Source organism: Colobus angolensis, unplaced genomic scaffold (genome assembly GCF_000951035.1).
Source record: "Colobus angolensis palliatus isolate OR3802 unplaced genomic scaffold, Cang.pa_1.0 Scaffold30, whole genome shotgun sequence".
Classification (NCBI taxonomy): domain Eukaryota; kingdom Metazoa; phylum Chordata; class Mammalia; order Primates; family Cercopithecidae; genus Colobus; species Colobus angolensis.
The window spans coordinates 7,376,605-7,394,962 of NW_012116266.1; the positions used below are offsets into that span (position 1 = coordinate 7,376,605).

An 18,358-nucleotide genomic window follows, 5' to 3' on the forward strand; every position below is an offset into this window, starting at 1 on the left:
GCGCCCGGCCTATTTTTGTACTTTCTTAAAATGTTGTGCTTTAATTGTTTTCAATGGAATAATTCAGTAGTAGAAATGAGATAAAACTGAGTGAAGGAAAAATATTTGGTAATATCTGTAATGCGTAGGGTTATTGGGATATAGAATGACAAATCCCTTAGGGAGATGATAAAAACTCTTAAATCTCTCCTGGAATGTTTATAAAAACTTAACCTGTTGTGGAGCAGTTCTTTTTAATGGGGACAGGGAAGCCAATATAGCTGTCAACTATTTTTATGGGAATTTTGTCTACCATAAGTAACAACATATATTAACAATTTATGGATTCCATTATAGGAAATTTTGGCCAGCAACCTTGTCAATCCTTGGAGAGAGTAAAAAGGTATAGCAAATTTTCTTTTCCTCAGCAAATATGGTTTTGTCTAATGGGGAGGATTTGAAATAGCAAAACTGTTTCATTTTACTTTGATAGAACAGTACCCAAGCTTGTGTTTGCATCTGTTGTTACCAAAGACCTGCACTCTGACATCAATATCATTTATTTTTGTTGTTGCAGAAAATAGTTTTCCTCCTTGACCTTCACTCCCTTTTTTGCAGGTTTTGCCAACCACAAAAGATGCTTGTTTTGCCTCAGCAGTAGAATGTCTGCAGCAGATCAGGTAATCTCTGATTTGTTGAAAAGCCACACAAATCAAAGTAGTGCTTGATTGAGCACTATTGAGATATCATTAATACAGTCTTATCTTTACCTAAGCCTTAAGCATCCCCACTTTATATGCTGATGGTGTCAAACTCAACCTGGAAATCGGAAAAGCTCTTTTGAGACCCTTGGATTATCTTTTACTCTAAAATGACCTTGCATTTTCAAAAGTAGTGGAGAGCCATTCCAGAAATTTATCCACATAATCACATCTTTAGCCAATGGGAAATGAACCAAATTTCTCATTCAGAAAAGAGCATATATTAGGAGAATGAGATTTCACGTGGGTAGAAGGAAACGATATATGAATCGTGGACAGTTGGAAGCTACTTTTCTCATAGCACCATGGGAGTACAAAGTCATTCTTTTTTTTTTTTTTTTTAAAACGGAGTCTACTCTGTCATCCAGGCTGGTGTGGCTGGATCTCAGCTCACTGCAAGCTCCGCCTCCCGAGTTTATGCCATTCTCCTGCCTCAGCCTCCCGAGTAGCTGGGACTACAGGCGTCCGCCACCTCGCCTGGCTAGTTTTTTGTATTTTTTAGTAGAGACGGGGTTTCACTGTGTTAGCCAGGATGGTCTCGATCTCCTGACCTCGTGATCCGCCCATCTCGGCCTCCCAAAGTGCTGGGATTACAGGCTTGAGCCACCGTGCCCGGCCTAAAGTCATTCTTTCTAACGACTCATAATGCCTAAGTGTCCAGGTTAAGGCACGTGAACCCTAGGAGGGAATATTATCAAAAAAACATGATCATATGTCTTTATTAAGAAAATGACAGGATATCTTTTTGTCGTTGTTTCTATAACAGCACAACATTTACCCCATCAGACAAACTTAAGGTCATCCAGCAGACTTTTGAGGAGATCTCTCAGAGTGTCCTGGCATCACTGCAGGAAGACTTCTTGTGGTCCATGGATGACTTGTTTCCCGTTTTCTTATATGTGGTGCTACGGGCCAGGTAACTGGTTTATGACTTTATTATTAGTGTGTCGTTATTTTTAAAAGCCTGCTGCTTGCATTTTCTGAAGTGACCACAGGAGTATGCTCTTCTACTAGAAAAACATTGATTAACCCGTTGCACTATGGCATTACCTTCTTATTGAGCTGTTCTTTCTTTTTCCCATCAACTAGGTTCAGAAGGAGAATGGACATGTAAGTGAAAATAACTCAGCATCTTTTTCTCTTTGGGGCAGGATTAGGAATTTAGGCTCTGAGGTACACCTCATTGAGGATCTAATGGACCCCTATCTTCAGCATGGGGAACAGGGTATAATGTTCACCACCTTGAAGGTGAGTGTAGTTATTATTTAATACTTTTTTATCTTCATATCTGTCTTTCATTTACCATATTATAAATGCCATTAACCACTTTTTTTTGTATAAAAGTTTAATGCAAACCTTAAATACCTTTAGAGCACATTTTGTTCTACACTTTAAAACATTATATAGTATATTAAAGTAGGATAAGCCAGTTGTTCCTCAAAATACTAAAGCAAGTTCTTCATTATCTAATCCTCCTTGTAAATTGATCATTCAAACTGTTACAAATGCTTACATTTATATAAATAATTGTAACTCTAAAAAAGAAACAGAAAGGATTCTTAAGGTACAAGAAAGTTTCCAGCAGAAGTGCTATTTAATGGAACAAGGGTAAAACACAGAAGGCAGTATGTAAATGAATTTGAATTCCATCTTCTTTCTTTGCCTTGTATTTACTGTAACCAATAGATTACAGATGAGCTTCTTTGATCTACATGGCCTGGAGAGATTGTTAGAAGTCATTTGTTTCCCGCCTTGATTTTTCTTGGAATTTGGAAGAATCACTCTAAAGTTTATTGAAAGAACAGCAGACAGAAAGTGCAAAAACACTTGTGAAAAATGAGAAAGAATAGACCTACTCTTCCAGTTAGTAAAATTTATAAAATTAGAATAATGAAGATAAAATAGTATGTGACTGTCACAGGAATACACAATTACCTAAATAGAATGGATAGCTCCCATATAAACACTATCGTAACAAAAACTACACATGAAAGTGGAAACACCAAACACAAAAATGGAAAAGAGGAATTATTTCACAAATGGTAAAACAAAGCATTGGATAGCTTATTAGCAGTTTTGGAGGGAGGGTAGAAGAGCAAATCATAAATGCTTCGGGGTTTAAATATAGAGAAAGGAAGAGAAAAGGAAAGACAGGTAAATTAAAATAAGAAAAAGAACTAGAATTCAATGTCAGGTTTCTGACCTGGGTTAACTTTTTAAACTTTTCAACTAAAATACCATTAATGCTTCTTTTTTTTGAGACAGAGTCTCACTCTGTCGCCCAGGCTGGAGCGCAGTGGTGCGATCTCAACTCACTGCAACCTCCACTTCCCAGGTTCAAGTGATTCTCCACCTCAGCCTCCTGAGTAGTTGGGATTACAAGTGCCTGCCATCATGCCTGGCTAATTTTTGTGTTTTTAGTAGAGATGAGGTTTCACCAGGTTGGCCAGACTGGTCACGAACTCCTGAATTCAGATAATCTGCCCGCCTCGGTCTCCCAAAGTGCTGGGATAACAGGCGTGAGCCACTGCACCCAGCCTACCATTAACACTTCTATTAAATAAACTGAAAGAGGGGAGAAACTGGGGAAAATATTGGCCACTGATGACTTTGATTATTAATGTTTACATTATATGAAGAGTATCTCTAAACAGATCACCAAAGAAGAAACTGAACTAGGAAGTTTACATGTAGAAAAATACTCAACATCACTGAAAATCATAGTACTGCAGATTTCAATAAGGGACCATTTTGTGCTGTTAAATTTGTAAGAATGTTTTAAAGTTACTGGTGGGGTTATAGTAAAGTCATTATTATTCCCACATTGCTGATAATGAGGTAAGTAGCCCATTTTGGAAAGCAATTGTTACTAACATAGATATAAACAATATTAAAAAATGTGGAGTTTGACTCAGTGGTTCTACTCCTGGGGATTCAGCCTAAGAAATTAAAGAATGGAAAATGTTACATGTTATCTGGATGTGCTATTCATTGGGGTATGAGTAATTCCCATACCTGGAAACTTATTCAGGGTGCTTCTTAAAAATGCGTTCCTGGAAGTTATGACTCCCCAGGTCTGCAGGGATGCTTAATCTGTATATTTATTAATCATACTAGGTGATTCTAATTAGAGTTGTACCTTTTAATGATTGGTATACTCTAAATGTCCAATCAATAACGGCAAATTGTGGTGTCTCTGCTTGGTGAAGAATGTTAGATAGCTTGTAAAAAAAAAAACTTTCTTTGTTTTAGAATAAGATGGGAAATGAAAAAATTTTGTCTATACTAATTACAAGTAGGCAAAAGGCAGCCACTAGATAGGGGAACTAGAAGGGAACAGGGAAAAGTGAAATTGGTTAAATCTGTTGGGCCATCAACTGAATTTGTTCATAAGGGATTTTGTTTCTTTAGACCCATATGCATTGCTCTCTTTATGTAATTTCTTTAAAAGTGAGTTTGAAATTGTTTTGAACTTTTTTCCAGGCATGTTACTACCAGATTCAGCGTGAGAAGCTTAACTAGGCTGCATAACAGCTTGAAAACTGGATTATCTACTACAGAGTGTTATAACACCATCTGGAGTCTTCCTGTAGTGGCAAAAAAGAACAGTGTTGAAATTGGAAAGGACTTTGTGTTATTTAGGTTGTTAGAATGAGCCTTACTAATAATAAGAGCCCTGAGCCCAGATATATAGTTTAAAGGAAGGATTGAAAAGGAGGTAAAAAATCAGATTAGACCAGTTCTTGGCCTATGATAAGTTCTAAAAATACCATTCATCTGCTATTTGAAAAAAGAAGAGGATATCCCTTCCTACAGTAAAGGGTATGTCAGCTACATAAAGCTGTAAGAAAAGCTTCCAGTAGAGCTTCTTATATTAAAGAAGTTGATGGATATTTTTGAATATCTGGTTTGCCTGAATCCACCTGCAGTTACCCCGATCCCTTTGCAAGAACCAGATCGTACTTGAAACTATAGTGACCACACTCTGCCTTCCTGAGTCCCTTCCAGTCATGTGTGCATCATGTTTCTTTGCCAAGGGAGGGGAGAAAGGAGCTTTTAAACTGCAGTTTTAACTTTTTCTAAGCTTTTTCTTTATGAGAGAAGTTCTGTGCAAAACTACCACATCCTGTCCCCGAAATGTGGAATGCATCCAAATAGGAGTCTTCTGCCTCTTGACTAAAAAGAACATAGGAATTTTGTTTTTGGTTTCTTTATCACGTTACAGAGAGTGAATACACTGGATTCAGACACCAACTCTGAGCTGCTAGGAACCTCATTTGTCCACGCACAAACGCTGTATTCCGAGGCCTGTGAATGGCAGCCTGAGGAGGTTTTGCATGCAGGCTGTGTTTTCGAGCAGGACTAACAATTGGGAAATAAGCAAAAAACTGCATCGATCCCCAGCCTGGTGTTGTTCTTCCCTGTACCTCACACTGAACTCAGGATGGGAAGAAAAAAGGAAACAAGCTTTGGCTTTTTCCATCTCAGAAGTATTGTGGCACCTCAACATTTCAGTGTTTTGCTTTTTAAAAAAATGCCCTATTGTAAGTTGTTGGTTTATACTGTATAAGTAACACTAGTAGTTGTTTTGAATAACATAGGTGCTCTTCCTCATCTCATCTCCTACACCGTGGTGAGCATACAGAGTGTCCTGATTTATGTTAAGTGACTGAAATGATAATTACTTTTGGAAAAGGATCATGGTTTTTGCTCTACTTTATAATCAAGACAAGTGTTTATTAAAATACTGTTTTGGAATGTTGGCTGTAATGTAACAGCAATTTTCGTAATAAAAGGCATTCATCTTTATGTGGTTGTTCTATGATTGTAGAAGAAATGAACAGGGCAACCTAAAAAATGAAAGGAAACCCACACTTAGTATTCTGTAGCCCACATTATAATCCATGCCTCTAAATACTGACCTGAGAAGTCCCTCTTCGGTTTTAGAAATCTCTGTCTTTAAAATAAACGTAAACCAATAGTTATAGCACCCTTTCTAGCAAAGAGCAAATTAACTTTCTGACCCCAATAACCCAAGGACATGGGTCTCAAAAGAAATCTATTATTTCTTTGAATGAAAAGCATATTTTGATAGTTACTCTTTATTTTTTTTCCCTCCTAAACAGATAGAGGGAAGAGAAGGTGAGGCTTTAAAATTCTGGTTAGAAACGTTAGATATTATCTCCTAGTTGTAATGTTTTCTCAAGAGGCCTTTCCATCTTGTTGCTGCCTCTACCAGAATGTGCCTGTCCACTGTTGGAAGGGGACCAACCCTTAAAGATCCGTTTATGTTAAATACTTTGCATTTACATTGGAGATTGTTTTGAGTTTCTGAACAAACACGTAAATAACCACATTTGGCTGGTAAAGACAAATTTACAGAATATCTGACTCTGGGCGGGGGTGGATAATAAGTGGAAATGGACAAACAAAAACTTGGAGACAAATTGACCCACTGTGAAGTTTTCTCCCGTTCTAGGAGAAGCTGTGTTACAATTCATCCTTTTACAGATGAAATTGTTCAGTTACTTTGGATTCTTCCTACTATATGCTTTTCAGATAGCGTATTAAAATTATAAATTTTGAAGTATATTGGAAGAAAAACCCTAAATCTCCAGGCCAGTGTTTGTAAATAGAAGTCCCCGGCACTCCTGCAGCAGTTTACAGTGACCATTCAGATGCGTGATGAATGCTCACAGCAGCCCAAGGATGCAGGTGTTATCCCCATTTCCCCCCATTTTTCAGACAAGCAGTGACCAAGATTTGCTCACTGCCAGAACTGGGACTCCAGCCTAGAACTTCCCTACTCCCTACTTCTCTAGAAGTTCAGTGCTTTTTGCTACTACAGCTGCCAGAGATGTCATTTCATAGCTGGTTATGTATTGAAAGTTCTTAAAAGTGAGTTAAAAATGAAAATCGTATTGAAACAAGTGTTTTTCACTAAATATGCTGTACTCAGAACACAAATGTATCACATTCCCAGCTTGTGTTTTCATCTATGATGAAGAGATAAGGAAAGCCATGTGTTTCATGTGGGTACGAGGGCTGATGACCCTCTGATAATTGCCATTTGGTCTCTACCTTTTGCCTTGCTGTTAGCAGTACCTTCCTCTCCTTTCTGCAATATCCCCTTCCAAATGCTCTTCCCACTGAGCACTCCCTACAGTATTAAGTTTTCAGATAAAGAAGTAGCTCCTATCTGAGATCGAAAACGCTATTTGTTAAGTTCAGAACAGTGGCTTAGGAGGGGATTGACCAGAAGGTACTGTTTTTGATGGGCTTCTGTTATTAGCTGAAGAGTCTTCAGTTTTCTCACCATAACATGAGAGATTTAATAAGGATAGTAGGTTATTGGATTATTTCCGGTCCCGCCACATTTTTTTTCTTTCATTAAAAATGCTATCTTTTCTTGTGGAATGTCTATCATCTTGAAATAATCAACAAAAATATTAGTGTTTTCTGCTGTTAACTATGTGTTAGAAATTTGAGAGAAAATACTAGAATGTAGGTTTGAAAATGATATAAATTAGACTTCAGTTCAAGGAATACTTAAGAAGATTGGTGGCAGGAAAGGCTTGTGAGTAATTTAGTTGTTAGGCTGGGTTAGGCATCTGTGGATTACATCAAAGAGGATGTGCAGAGGTTTTATCGGGAGCAGTGAGGTGACTTTGGCAGCTAACAGGCCACTAGTATCTTCTACTAACACTTTTGTCTGGATAGGAGCAACATTGCATGTTTACAGTCTTGCAGGTAAGAGACCTTGGCAAATAATCCTCAGTTACCAGAAGATGTATCCCGTAACTGCCTAGCTTGCCTGTCAGTTTTTAATAGCTAAAGATATAAATCTGGGTAATCTAACTCAAATGGCTTAGTTTCATTGTAACTCAAATGATATGGGGAATTTTATGATCTTGAAAGAGCAGGTTTTGCTTTGAGAAGCCATTTCTTAAGTATGGAATAATGAGTTGTCAGGAAGATTGAGTACAGTGGGCATTTGCCCTGGTCCTAATCAACAGCATTTGGACCCAGAGGAAGCCAGCTATTTTTGTAAGGGCCATTTCTCATCATTACGTTTTCAAGTGCTTTTTTAGGGTTTGTCTAGTAAAAAGCATTATTTTGAAAAGCAAGCATAATAAAGGTAAGGGGTTGTGGCATTTCATGGTACATTTTTAAAAGCTAATGGAAATACTGATTTTTAAAACAAGATTTAGGACAAATTCCTTAGGAGTCAGTCACACTAATGCATCTTCTGAGTCAAGAACTGGCTATCCTCTCTGTGTCCTCAGTCCAGAATTGCATGTGGTGGGGTGCTTACTTCTTTGCAGAATCAATCAAGAATTCTCACTCTCAAGATAGCAGAAATAGGTAAGTTTCAACTGACAAATCTGGTACAGAAGTCATGGAAAGGAAGGCAAGTCTTTTACCAGGCATCCGCATCTTTCAGGACTAGGGAAACAAAAGAGGAAAACTTGATTTTACTGCTTGTTAACTCTACTGAATACCTCTTTGAATGTCAGATTCCTTATCTGTAAAACAAAGGTTTTGCATTTGATTATCTCTAAGATCCCCTTCTGCCCCCAGTTTTAAAGTTTGACAGGGAAAGAGGTTTAAGTCAGGATACTAGGCCAGAGAGGAAAGGAAGGGAGGGCACAGGCCTCTGGAGTTCAGCTGCCTCCCACATCAGGATTGAAGTTCCAGCTGCTGGCTACTGCCTTGAGGGAGGTATCAGCCTTTTACTTCTGGATCTTGGCGTCTCCTTGTTCTACCCCTTCCCAACAACAACTGAACAGACCAAGTGCTTGCTATGGCCCAAGCACTGCTGCAGGTGAAGCTGCAGCGTGAACAAGATTTTAAACAACAGCTCTGCTCCCCAGGCCCTCTGCAGACATTACATCTGCAGGAGACAGACACTAAGTGAGCCAATGGATATGATGACTGGGAAAACGAGAAGTGCTATGAGGGCAAGAAGTTGCAACTGTTTTCTTAGCTACCTGGAGGGAGGGAAAATTATTTTCTGGAACTTTTTTTCTAGGAGTTTTGTCTTAACTTTGGCTGCCATAACACAATACCATAGACAGTGGCTTAAACAACAGAAATGTATTTTCTCATACAGTTCTGCAGGCTGGAAGTTGAAGATCGGGGTGCCAGCATGGTTGGGTTTTTGCGAGAGTTCTCTTCCTGGCTTTCAGATGGCCGGATTCTCACTGTGCCATCACCTGGCAGGGAGAGAGAGAACACATGAACTCTGATGGCTCTTACACAGACACTAATAACATCATGGGGCCTCTACCTCATGACCTTAACTAAGCCCAGTTACCTCCCGAAGGCCTCATCTTCAAATACCATCAACAGTGGGGATTAGGGCTTCAACATCTGAATTGGGGGTGGGGACACAACCTTCAGTCCACAGTAAGTTTGTCATGGGAACCTGAAGGTGACCAGGCAAGCACAGTTTTTAGAATTTACATAAGTTGTAGATTCGTGTAATTACTGTGTTTGCCTCTGGCTGAGAAACTCTGGGTCAAAACGAGCCTTTTAGAATATATGAATTAGTTATCTAGGTAGCCCTGAAGTTGGCTCTAGATTTATTAGAAGCTATTTTAACTATTGCATTCACTGAAGAAACCACCGTCTATGTGTGAAGCACAGTCTATCCGTAAAGCTCCCTCGCAATAAATTCATCTCGGAAATTTGTAGTCTCTAGTGCATGCCCCCAACTGCTGAATGGGTAGGCCTAGCTCAGCACAGTCGTTTGGGCATTAAATATGATAGAAATGCGGTCCACCTTATGATGTGCAAACAACAGTTGGCTTGTTTAATCTGCACCACTTCACCAAGGACGTGTGATTTGTGAGATGCTGGAGGGGAACCAATTGTAAGAGTCAGTCTGAGTGTCAGCCTCATCTGTCTACGCTGACTTTTGTCTGCTCTCTGGCAGGCACTCCATCTCCCTTTTCAATTTTCTACCCTGGAAGTGCTCCCCTCTGGGGAGGAAGATGAGTCAGATTTGCAACTGTGATGCTAAATGATTCAATAGAGGCAAAAACGCAGAACAGAGGAAAATGCATGGTTTAATTGGACTCAATTGCAAGTGGGCGGGGTAGGTGATGGAGGGCAAGTCAAAAGCATAACGATGTCAAGCTTTGGTAGAACCCAGCAAACTGGAAGACTTCAGGAGGATTGGAAAGGAATGTGTACGGGAAAGTTGTCTAAAATGCTGTAACAGCTTTCTGTGTTGCTCTTCTCACTGCCTTAGAATTTAGAGTCAAAATGATAATCTTTTCTTCTTTTAGACAGCCTTCCTGGCTTCAACCCACAATCTGTCTAGATTCTAGACAGCGGTTCTCAACCCTATCTATCCGAGTCAATACTCCAGTCTTTAGCAACTAATTTGAAGAGTTCCTTTTATAACAAAAACCTTAATTTATTCTTTATCGTCCTACTCTAACAATGTTGTTGGTCCCTACCCCTACCGCATACGCCTTGGTCATTACCATTTTGGTGCACTCTGGGCCCACTCCAGCTGCTAGCCCCTCCAAGCCCCTCTGAAGGTATACATGTTGCATGCTGGAAGAGCCAGAAATAACGCTCTCTGGGAAGGGGTCTCAACCTGTTGGCTCTCAACAGGGCCCAAGGGAGTGAGGGTATTTATACACCAAATTTGCCATTGGTGTATAAAAACCCTCATGTTGCCATTGGTGTATAAATACCCTCACTCCCTTGGCCCGTGTTCCCCCGTGGGATTAGGCTCTAGTTGCCCACAGTGGTTACTTCTTGATAACAACCTATTACTGGCTTTTTCCCCTTCCCTGCCTCAATACCCTACTCCCCATTGTATATTAAACCTGTGCAAAAGTGTCTTGTGTTTATATGTAAAGAAAAGTTGGTGTCTAGATTCAGATAACTACAGAGTTTTTTTGTTTTTCAGTGACATGAAAGTTATACAGGGCATGAGGTGATTCTTCATTGTGTAGGGCAACTTGTAGAAAACTTTGCTTAAAGAGCAGTAGGCATGTTTCCTTTGCCTCTGTTTTCTTAATCCCTTCCTCTCCTACCCTGCTGGCTGAAAGGTAGATGTGATGGCTGCAGCTGCAGCTGCCATCTTGGGGCAGGTAGACAGAACCATACTACATCCTAGGGTGGCAGAGCAGTGAGCTGGAAGGAACCTATTCCCTGAGAACTTCATGGAGCAAGGCTGCCCTATTAGCCCTGCATTCTCTCTGTCTCTGAACTTTCACATGAACAAGACTATAAAATACTCTGCTAAGCCAAAATTATTTTGGGTTTCTACTTCTTGAAACTAAATCTACCTAAAGCAATATCAAAAATAAACATTAAAATAAGCATTTCAAACTAATTTTCAAAGACTGGTACTAAATCTGATAGGGTTAAGAAAACTGTCTAGGTCAGGTGCGATGGCTCACACCTATAATCCCAGCACTGAGAGAAGTCAAGGTGGGAAGATTGCCCAGAAGTTGGAGATCAGCCTGGGCAACATAGTGAGACCACATCTCTACAAGAAGTTAAAAATTAGCTGGGTGTGGTGGCACATACCTGTGGTCCCAGATACTCGAGAGGCTGAGGTGGGAGGATCGTTTGAAACTAAGAGGTCAAGGGTGCATGATATGAGCCATGATCACTGCACTCCAGCCTGAGCAACAGAGTGCGACTGTCTCAAAAAAAAAAAAAAAAAGGAAAAAGAAAACTGTCTAGACTCTATACAGATTGTAGGATTGAGCCAGGAAAACACTCTAAAAATAAAACCAAACTAAACAAGAAAACAGATCATTACAGTGTTGTCTCTAAATTCTGAGTGTGCCTCAGTAACAACCCATAATTCATGCAATTGTGACCAGACCAGCTAGTTCTATGAAGAACTATAAGGTGCAATGAGAGGAAATGGGGTACCTGAGTGCAGCTGGTCCACGGAAGACTTTTCTGAGCTCTAGGTAAAGTCAACTGAGTAAAGAGGTGGAAGATAAATAAATGTAATATTTGTCATTTATGTTTTAAAAATGGGTAGGGATGGTTTCCAGGAAATCAATTCTTGTCAAAGGCTAAAAAAGTGTTTTAAAACATGGAGTTAGGGGGAGCATTTTATGCAATAGTCATTTTCTCTTTCACGCTGCTGGTGATGGTTAAGAGTAGGCACCACAGGGGAAGACTGTGTTTCGTTTGATGTGTACCCCAATGTGTCGCACAGGGCCTGGCTTCTGAGGAAATGCTGTTGAAACTATGTTCCAGTGTGCTGAGAGCTGGTGGCCAGTGTGACTGAGTGAGCTGTGTGCCGCGTATTGACCTGCTTCCTAGTCCTGAATTCCTTTTGGAAGCTCCGGCAGGGAGGATGATACAGTCAGACAAAGGAGCAGATCCACCAGACAAGAAGGACATGAAGCTTTCTACAGCCACCAATCCGCAGAATGGTATGTGTCACCAGGGCTCCTTTTCTAGACCAGAAAGTAGTATCACCTCTGACATGTGATCAAATCAATAGGCAGAAATCCTGACAGACTTACTGCGATCCCTATGAGGACCTTGTACGTTTTTTGTTGCACTACTGCCCTAACAGTGATATCTTTAAGAGCAAATTTCAAGCCAGGAAGGAAATAAACAGACATGGTGGATTCAAAACCTTTTTTACCCTTACCCAACAATGTTTTATGTAAAACTTAGAACTTCTTAAGATGTTCACATTCAAAATATCACTACAACACTACAAAAATACTGTAAAAAAAAAAAAAGAACATTCACTAAAATCTGTTTAGACCCTTTAATCAGGAGAATACTGAGCTTTGCTTTAAAAATCTATTGGGAATTAGAATTTTTCAATATCATTCTCAGTAAGAATTTTTTGAGAGGATGAAATGACTCATGTTTGAGTTAGAGAAAGAGGATACAGAACACAACTAGATAATTTTGGGATAAATGACAGTCTGGTAAGATGGGGGAGGGGAAAGCAATCATTTTCCTTTCATGACATCTTACATCTGCACATCACGATCTATTATTTTACTCAATGTTAAGGACACTATGACAAAGCTAGCACCTTCTCATCTTGGGCAAAGAAGCTGGGTTTCGGATAGTTATGTGACTTTGTGACGTTCACAAAGTAAGAGATGGAACAGGGCTTGAAGTCAGATCTTTTGGTCTGAAATCAAGTGTCATTTCCACTCCTGGTGAGACCCCATGGCATGCCCCAGCTGTCTGAGTTGCCTTTCACATTTACACCTGCACCTGCCACCCTATCACTGCTCTCTTCCTTTCCTAGGCCTCTCCCAGATCCTGAGGCTTGTGCTGCAAGAGCTGAGTCTGTTCTACAGCAGAGACGTGAATGGAGTGTGTCTCTTGTACGATCTCCTCCACTCGCCATGGCTTCAGGCTCTGCTAAAGGTGAGTGCTGTTTGCTCAGAAGCCTTTGCTTGCTGAAGGGGTTGTGGGGAGTGTGTAGAAAATGACTGTTTCAGTCCATTCAGGCTGGATAGCTGAATAGTTTATAAACAACAGAAATTGATATCTCACAGTTCGGGAGGCCAGGAAGTCCAAAATCCAGTCGGCAGCAGATTCAGTGTCTTTTGAGGGCTCCCTCTCTGGTTCATAAATGGTAATTTCTTGCTGTGTCCTCACATAGTGAAAGGGGCTAGCCAGCTCTCTGGGGTCTCTTGTATAAGGGCGTTAATCCCATATTCATGAGGGCAGAACCCTGATGACCTATCGGCTCCCAAAGACCTTACCTTTTTTTTTTTTTTTGAGACAGAGTCTTGCTCTGTTGCCCAGGCTGGAGTACAGTGGCGCAATCTTGGCTCACTGCAAGCTCCACCTCCCAGATTCACGCCATTCTCCTGCCTCAGCCTCCCAAGTAGCTGGGACTACAGGCACCCGCCACCACGCCTGGCTAATTTTTTGTATTTTTAGTAGAGACGGAGTTTCACCATGTTAGCCAGGATGGTCTCGATCTCCTGACCTCATGATCTGCCTGCCTTGGCCTCCCAAAGTGCTGGGATTACAGGCATAAGCCACCGCGCCCGGCTGACAGAGTCTCACACTGTTGCCCAGGCTGGAATGCAGTGGCCTGATCTCAGCTCACTGCAACCTCCACCTCCTGTGTTCAAGCGATTCTCCTGCCTCAGTCTCCTGAGTAGCTGGGATTACAGGCACCCACCACTATACTTGGCTAATTTTTGTAGTTTTAATAGAGATGGGGTTTCATCATTTTGGCCAGGCTGGTCTCAAACTCCTGACCTCAGGTGATCTGTCCGTTTCAGCCTCCCAAAGTGCTGGGATTACAGGCATGAGCCACTGCACCCAGCTGGCCTTACTTTTTAATATCATCACCTTGGGTTGAGGATTTTAACATATGCATTTTGGAAGTACACGTTCAGATCATAGCAGCTACTTACCCAATGGTGTCATGTATCAACTGGCAGGAAATTTCAACTTGGAAAAAGTTCTCAGAAGGCAACTCTCAGAGAAGAGCTACACAAACTTCTTAGCTTGGGAAGGAATTAACTTAGGTGGAGAAGAGTACGGTAGCCCCTTCCTTTTCTCCCCACAGCTCTTTTTCTCCCAGAGGCCCCCTGGAATCACAAAACAGCCACCACAGTGGTCACTGGCAACACTGTATCAGCTGGCTACAACCGTTTGTCCTTGCAGCAACTCTGGATACATGAAAATGCTTTAAAAAATTATTTCTCTTTGTCTGTTAAAGTTAGAAAGTAAGATATCTACAGTTCTGTTTAGGTATGCTAAAATATCTTATTCTGAGAAGTTTCTTCTGGCCCAGTGTGATGATGGCTCACACCTGTAATCCCAACATTTTGGGAGGCTGAGGCAGGTGGATCACCTGAAATCAGCAGGTCGAGACCAGCCTGGCCAGTGTGGTCAAACCCTGTTTCTACTAAAAATACAAAACATTAGCCAGATGCAGTGGCATGCAGCTGTAATCCCAGCTACTCTGGAGACTGAGGCACGAGAATCACTTGAACCTGGGAGGCAGAGGTTGCAGTGAGCTGAAATTGAGCCACCCCACTCCAGCCTGGGTGACAGAGGGAGACTCCATCTCAAAATAAATAAATAAATAAATAAATAAATAACTTAATTAAATAAAATAAAGTTTATTCTTTTTTTAATTTGGCTAAAATTCCATGCACTATACAATAGCATCTAGTAGATAGTAGAAAAATAGATAGTAGATGCTACTACCATAATTTTGTTGTTCTGAACAAATGTTATTAAGAAAGATCCTTTTGAAGTTATTTTTTGGGATGTGAGTATTTCCTTCACATTACGTGTGAAATGTGGTCCGTCTTATAATGCATGTTAGTATTATTTAATAAAAGTGGCAACGTCTTTAGCATGAACAAAGAAGTACTCTTCACAGCGCTTGTTATAAAACACCTGATTTCTATCAGGCATTTTTCCCACAGGATCAGCTAAGATAGGAGTTTTAATTTCATGATGGGCATTGTCCTTGCTCACCACTGCTAGGCCCTTGGTGAGTCATCCAATCAGCCTTCATCACTTCCAGGTAAACCTGAGTGTGGGCCCTGAGATACAGCAGGGAATCAGCATTGTCACAGATCTGGATAGAAAAGGCTGGGGGCTCAGCTGGCCCCTTGGTCCTTATTTCTTCATCTGTAAGAGAAACTCATTTCCTAAAATAAGATCAAGGGCTGCACTGCAGAGCTCGGCAGGCTTTGGTGTCCTCAACCCACCCCTAGATCTTGGTATGGAAAAAAATTCCCAAGGGTCTGCAGAGATGAAGTTGGAATTTTTTAAAAATGAACTTGTATGGAGAATTAGGAGAGGAATGGGAAATAGCCCCAAAGAGCAAAGTGGAGTACAGAGACGCGTATGTGGCACACCTGCCTCTTATTAGAACCTTCAGTGGCCCTGAGCCATGCAGCTCGCATGCTGCACAGGTGCCCAATACAGGGGTCCTCACAGGTGTCTGGTCCCAAAGAGCCCCTCCTTTAAGATGTTCCTTTATGCATCATCTATAAATCCCTATTGGTTGCAGCCCTGGACACCCTACCCTCACTCCGTTTAACAAAAGTAAAAGTTTGAATTTCTATCTTTTTGTTGTTGAGACAGAGTCTTACTCTGTCACCTAGGCTGAGAGTGCAGTGGCACGATCTCAGCTCACTATAACCTCTGCCTCCCAGGTTCAAGCGATTCTCCGGCCTCAGCCTCCCGAGCAGCTGGAATTACAGGTGCCCACCACTACACCCAACTAATTTTTGTATTTTTAGTAGAGACAGCATTTCACCATAACAGCCAGGCTGTCTCAAACACCTGACCTCAGGTGATCCGCCCGCCTCAGCCTCCCGAAGTGCTGGGATTACAAGCGTGAGCCACTGCGCCTGGCCTGAATTTCTTTTTATTACTGAAATGCTTGGGGAAGATCAATTTCCCAGTAACAGCCAATAATTAAGCCTTTGAAGTATTGGGGCCACCAAATTCGAGTTCATTTATCTTTGGCAACTAGAGACACAACTTACTAAACACCAACACACACCATGCAGTTGAGCTGTTGGTGCAGTTGCCTGGGGTGTCCCTTTCAGAGTCTTCAGTCCAAAATGGCAACAGTCATATTATCAGTATCAATTCCCCCTCCCTTGTCCTTCTGCAGATTTATGACTGCCTCCAGGAGTTTAAAGAAAAGAAACTAGTTCCTGCCACACCCCATGCACAGGCGTTATCCTATGAGGTAAGGAGGTTTTATTCCACAGAATAGTAGAGCCCTGATGTGGTGCCATTTAACCCGCATTGCTAGTTCAAATGAATTAAAGGTTCTAAGGAAAAGTTTTACTGATGACTATAAAATAATTTAATATTTAATAAAATAAATAAATAATAAATAATAAATAATTTTTTAAATAAAATAATAATTTTTTTTGGAGACAGAGTCTTGCTCTGTCACCCAGGCTAGAGTGCAGCAATCTTGGCTCACTGCAACCTCCGCCTCCCGGGTTCAAGCTATTCTCCTGCGTCAACCTCCCCAGTAACTGGGATTACAGGTGCCCACCACCGCATCTGGCTAATTTTTGTATTTTTAGTAGAGACGGGGTTTCACCATCTTGGCCAGGCTAGTCTCGAACTCCTGACCTTGTGATCCACCCGCCTCAGCCTCCCAAAGTGCTGAGATTACAGATGTGAGCCACCACGCCCAGCCTAATAAATGTTTTTAATTGAACTTTAATATAAGGAAGAACATTGGCTGGATATCTCCCCAGATTAAAACACTTCCCCACCACCACCACCTACATATTTTTAGCATGTGTCCATTTCTTTCTTTGTTCCTAAATCTTGTACTCTATTTACCCTACATAAACAGGGTAATGTTATAGTAATAATTCTCAGATTTACATCTCTAGCCTGGAGATTTCCCCCCAAATTCCAGTCTCAAATATCCAGCTGCCTCCTCTCTATCTTACTTGGATGTCTAATGGACTCCTCCAGGTTCACATGTTCCAAACTGAGCTCCCGATCTTCCTCACCTGCCAATCACCCCCACCCACTCTTCTGGGAGCCTTTTCTATCTCAGAAATGACACCTGTGTTCTTGCAGTGCTCAGGCCAGAATCTTAGGGGTCATTTTGATTCTCTTTCTCTGATACCTCACACCCAATCAGATAGCAAATCCTCTCAGCTCTACTTTCAAAATATATCCAGGATCTCACCAAAATATATCCAGGATCTCACCACCCCATACCATCATCATCATCTCTTACATAGATAATTGCAAAATCGCCTCCTACCTGGTCTCTGGTGTCCACTCTTCCTCCCCTATAGTCTACTCTCAATGCAGCAACCAAACATATCCTCTCTGAAAGCAAGTCAAATCATGTCACTTCCTCACTAACACCCAAACCCTTCAAATGACGTCCCATCTCAGAGTAAACACCAAAGATTTTTTGTTTTTTTGTTTCTTTTCCAGAGTCTTGCTCTGTCACTTAGGCTGGAGTGCAGTGGCAAGATCTCAGCTCACTGCAACCTCTGCCTCCTGGGTTCAAGCGATTCTCCTGCCTCAGCCTCCCGAGTAGCTAGGACTACAGAAACCCACTATGCCTGGCTAACTTTTGGTAGACACAGGGTTTCACTGTGTTGGCCAGGATGGTCTCGAACTCCTGACCCTAAGCCATCCACCTGCCTTGGCCTCCCAAAGTGCTGGGATTACAGGTGTGAGCCACCATGCCTAGCCTAAACACCAAAGTTCTTACATAGCCAAACACGATCAAGCTGCCGTAACGGCATTGAAAACACTCAATGCTTTCCCCATTCACTCTTCTCCAGCCACCTTGACTCCTTCTTGTTGTTTAAATTCATCAGGCTGGGTGCGGTAGCTCATGCCTATAATCCCAGCACTTTGGGAGCCTGAGGCAGGCAGATCACTTGAGCCCAGGAGTTCAAGACCAGCCTGGCCAACATAGCAAAACCCCATCTCTCCTAAAAATACAACAAAAACAACAACAAAAATTAGCTGGACGTTGTGGTGCATGCCTGTAATCCCAGCTACTTGGGAGGCATGAGAATGGCTTGAACCCAGGAGGTGGAGGTTGCAGTGAGCCGAGATCACACCACTGCACTCCAGCCCGGGTGACAGAGCAAGACTGTGTCTCA

At 41.5% G+C, this 18,358-nt stretch overlaps 2 protein-coding genes across 2 annotated transcripts in view; both read left to right on the top strand.

Moving 5' to 3' along the window:
- ALS2 (amyotrophic lateral sclerosis 2 (juvenile)) overlaps positions 1-5,549 on the top strand; it is a gene marked incomplete at its 5' end in the record, with an annotated part of 63,793 nt that extends 58,244 nt beyond the window's left edge. The window contains 5 exon segments of the mRNA XM_011949930.1: positions 337-382; positions 598-659; positions 1,507-1,656; positions 1,892-1,988; positions 4,224-5,549. Of these exon segments, the coding sequence (XP_011805320.1) occupies positions 337-382; positions 598-659; positions 1,507-1,656; positions 1,892-1,988; positions 4,224-4,262 (394 nt within the window).
- A 1,828-nt stretch (positions 5,550-7,377) lies between these two features.
- Positions 7,378-18,358, top strand: part of MPP4 (membrane protein, palmitoylated 4 (MAGUK p55 subfamily member 4)) — a 56,969-nt gene continuing 45,988 nt past the window's right edge. The window contains exons 1-4 of the mRNA XM_011950004.1: positions 7,378-7,490; positions 11,985-12,163; positions 13,009-13,130; positions 16,369-16,446. Of these exons, the coding sequence (XP_011805394.1) occupies positions 12,085-12,163; positions 13,009-13,130; positions 16,369-16,446 (279 nt within the window). The 5' untranslated portion in view covers positions 7,378-7,490; positions 11,985-12,084. The remainder of the gene's footprint in view (positions 7,491-11,984; positions 12,164-13,008; positions 13,131-16,368; positions 16,447-18,358) is intronic.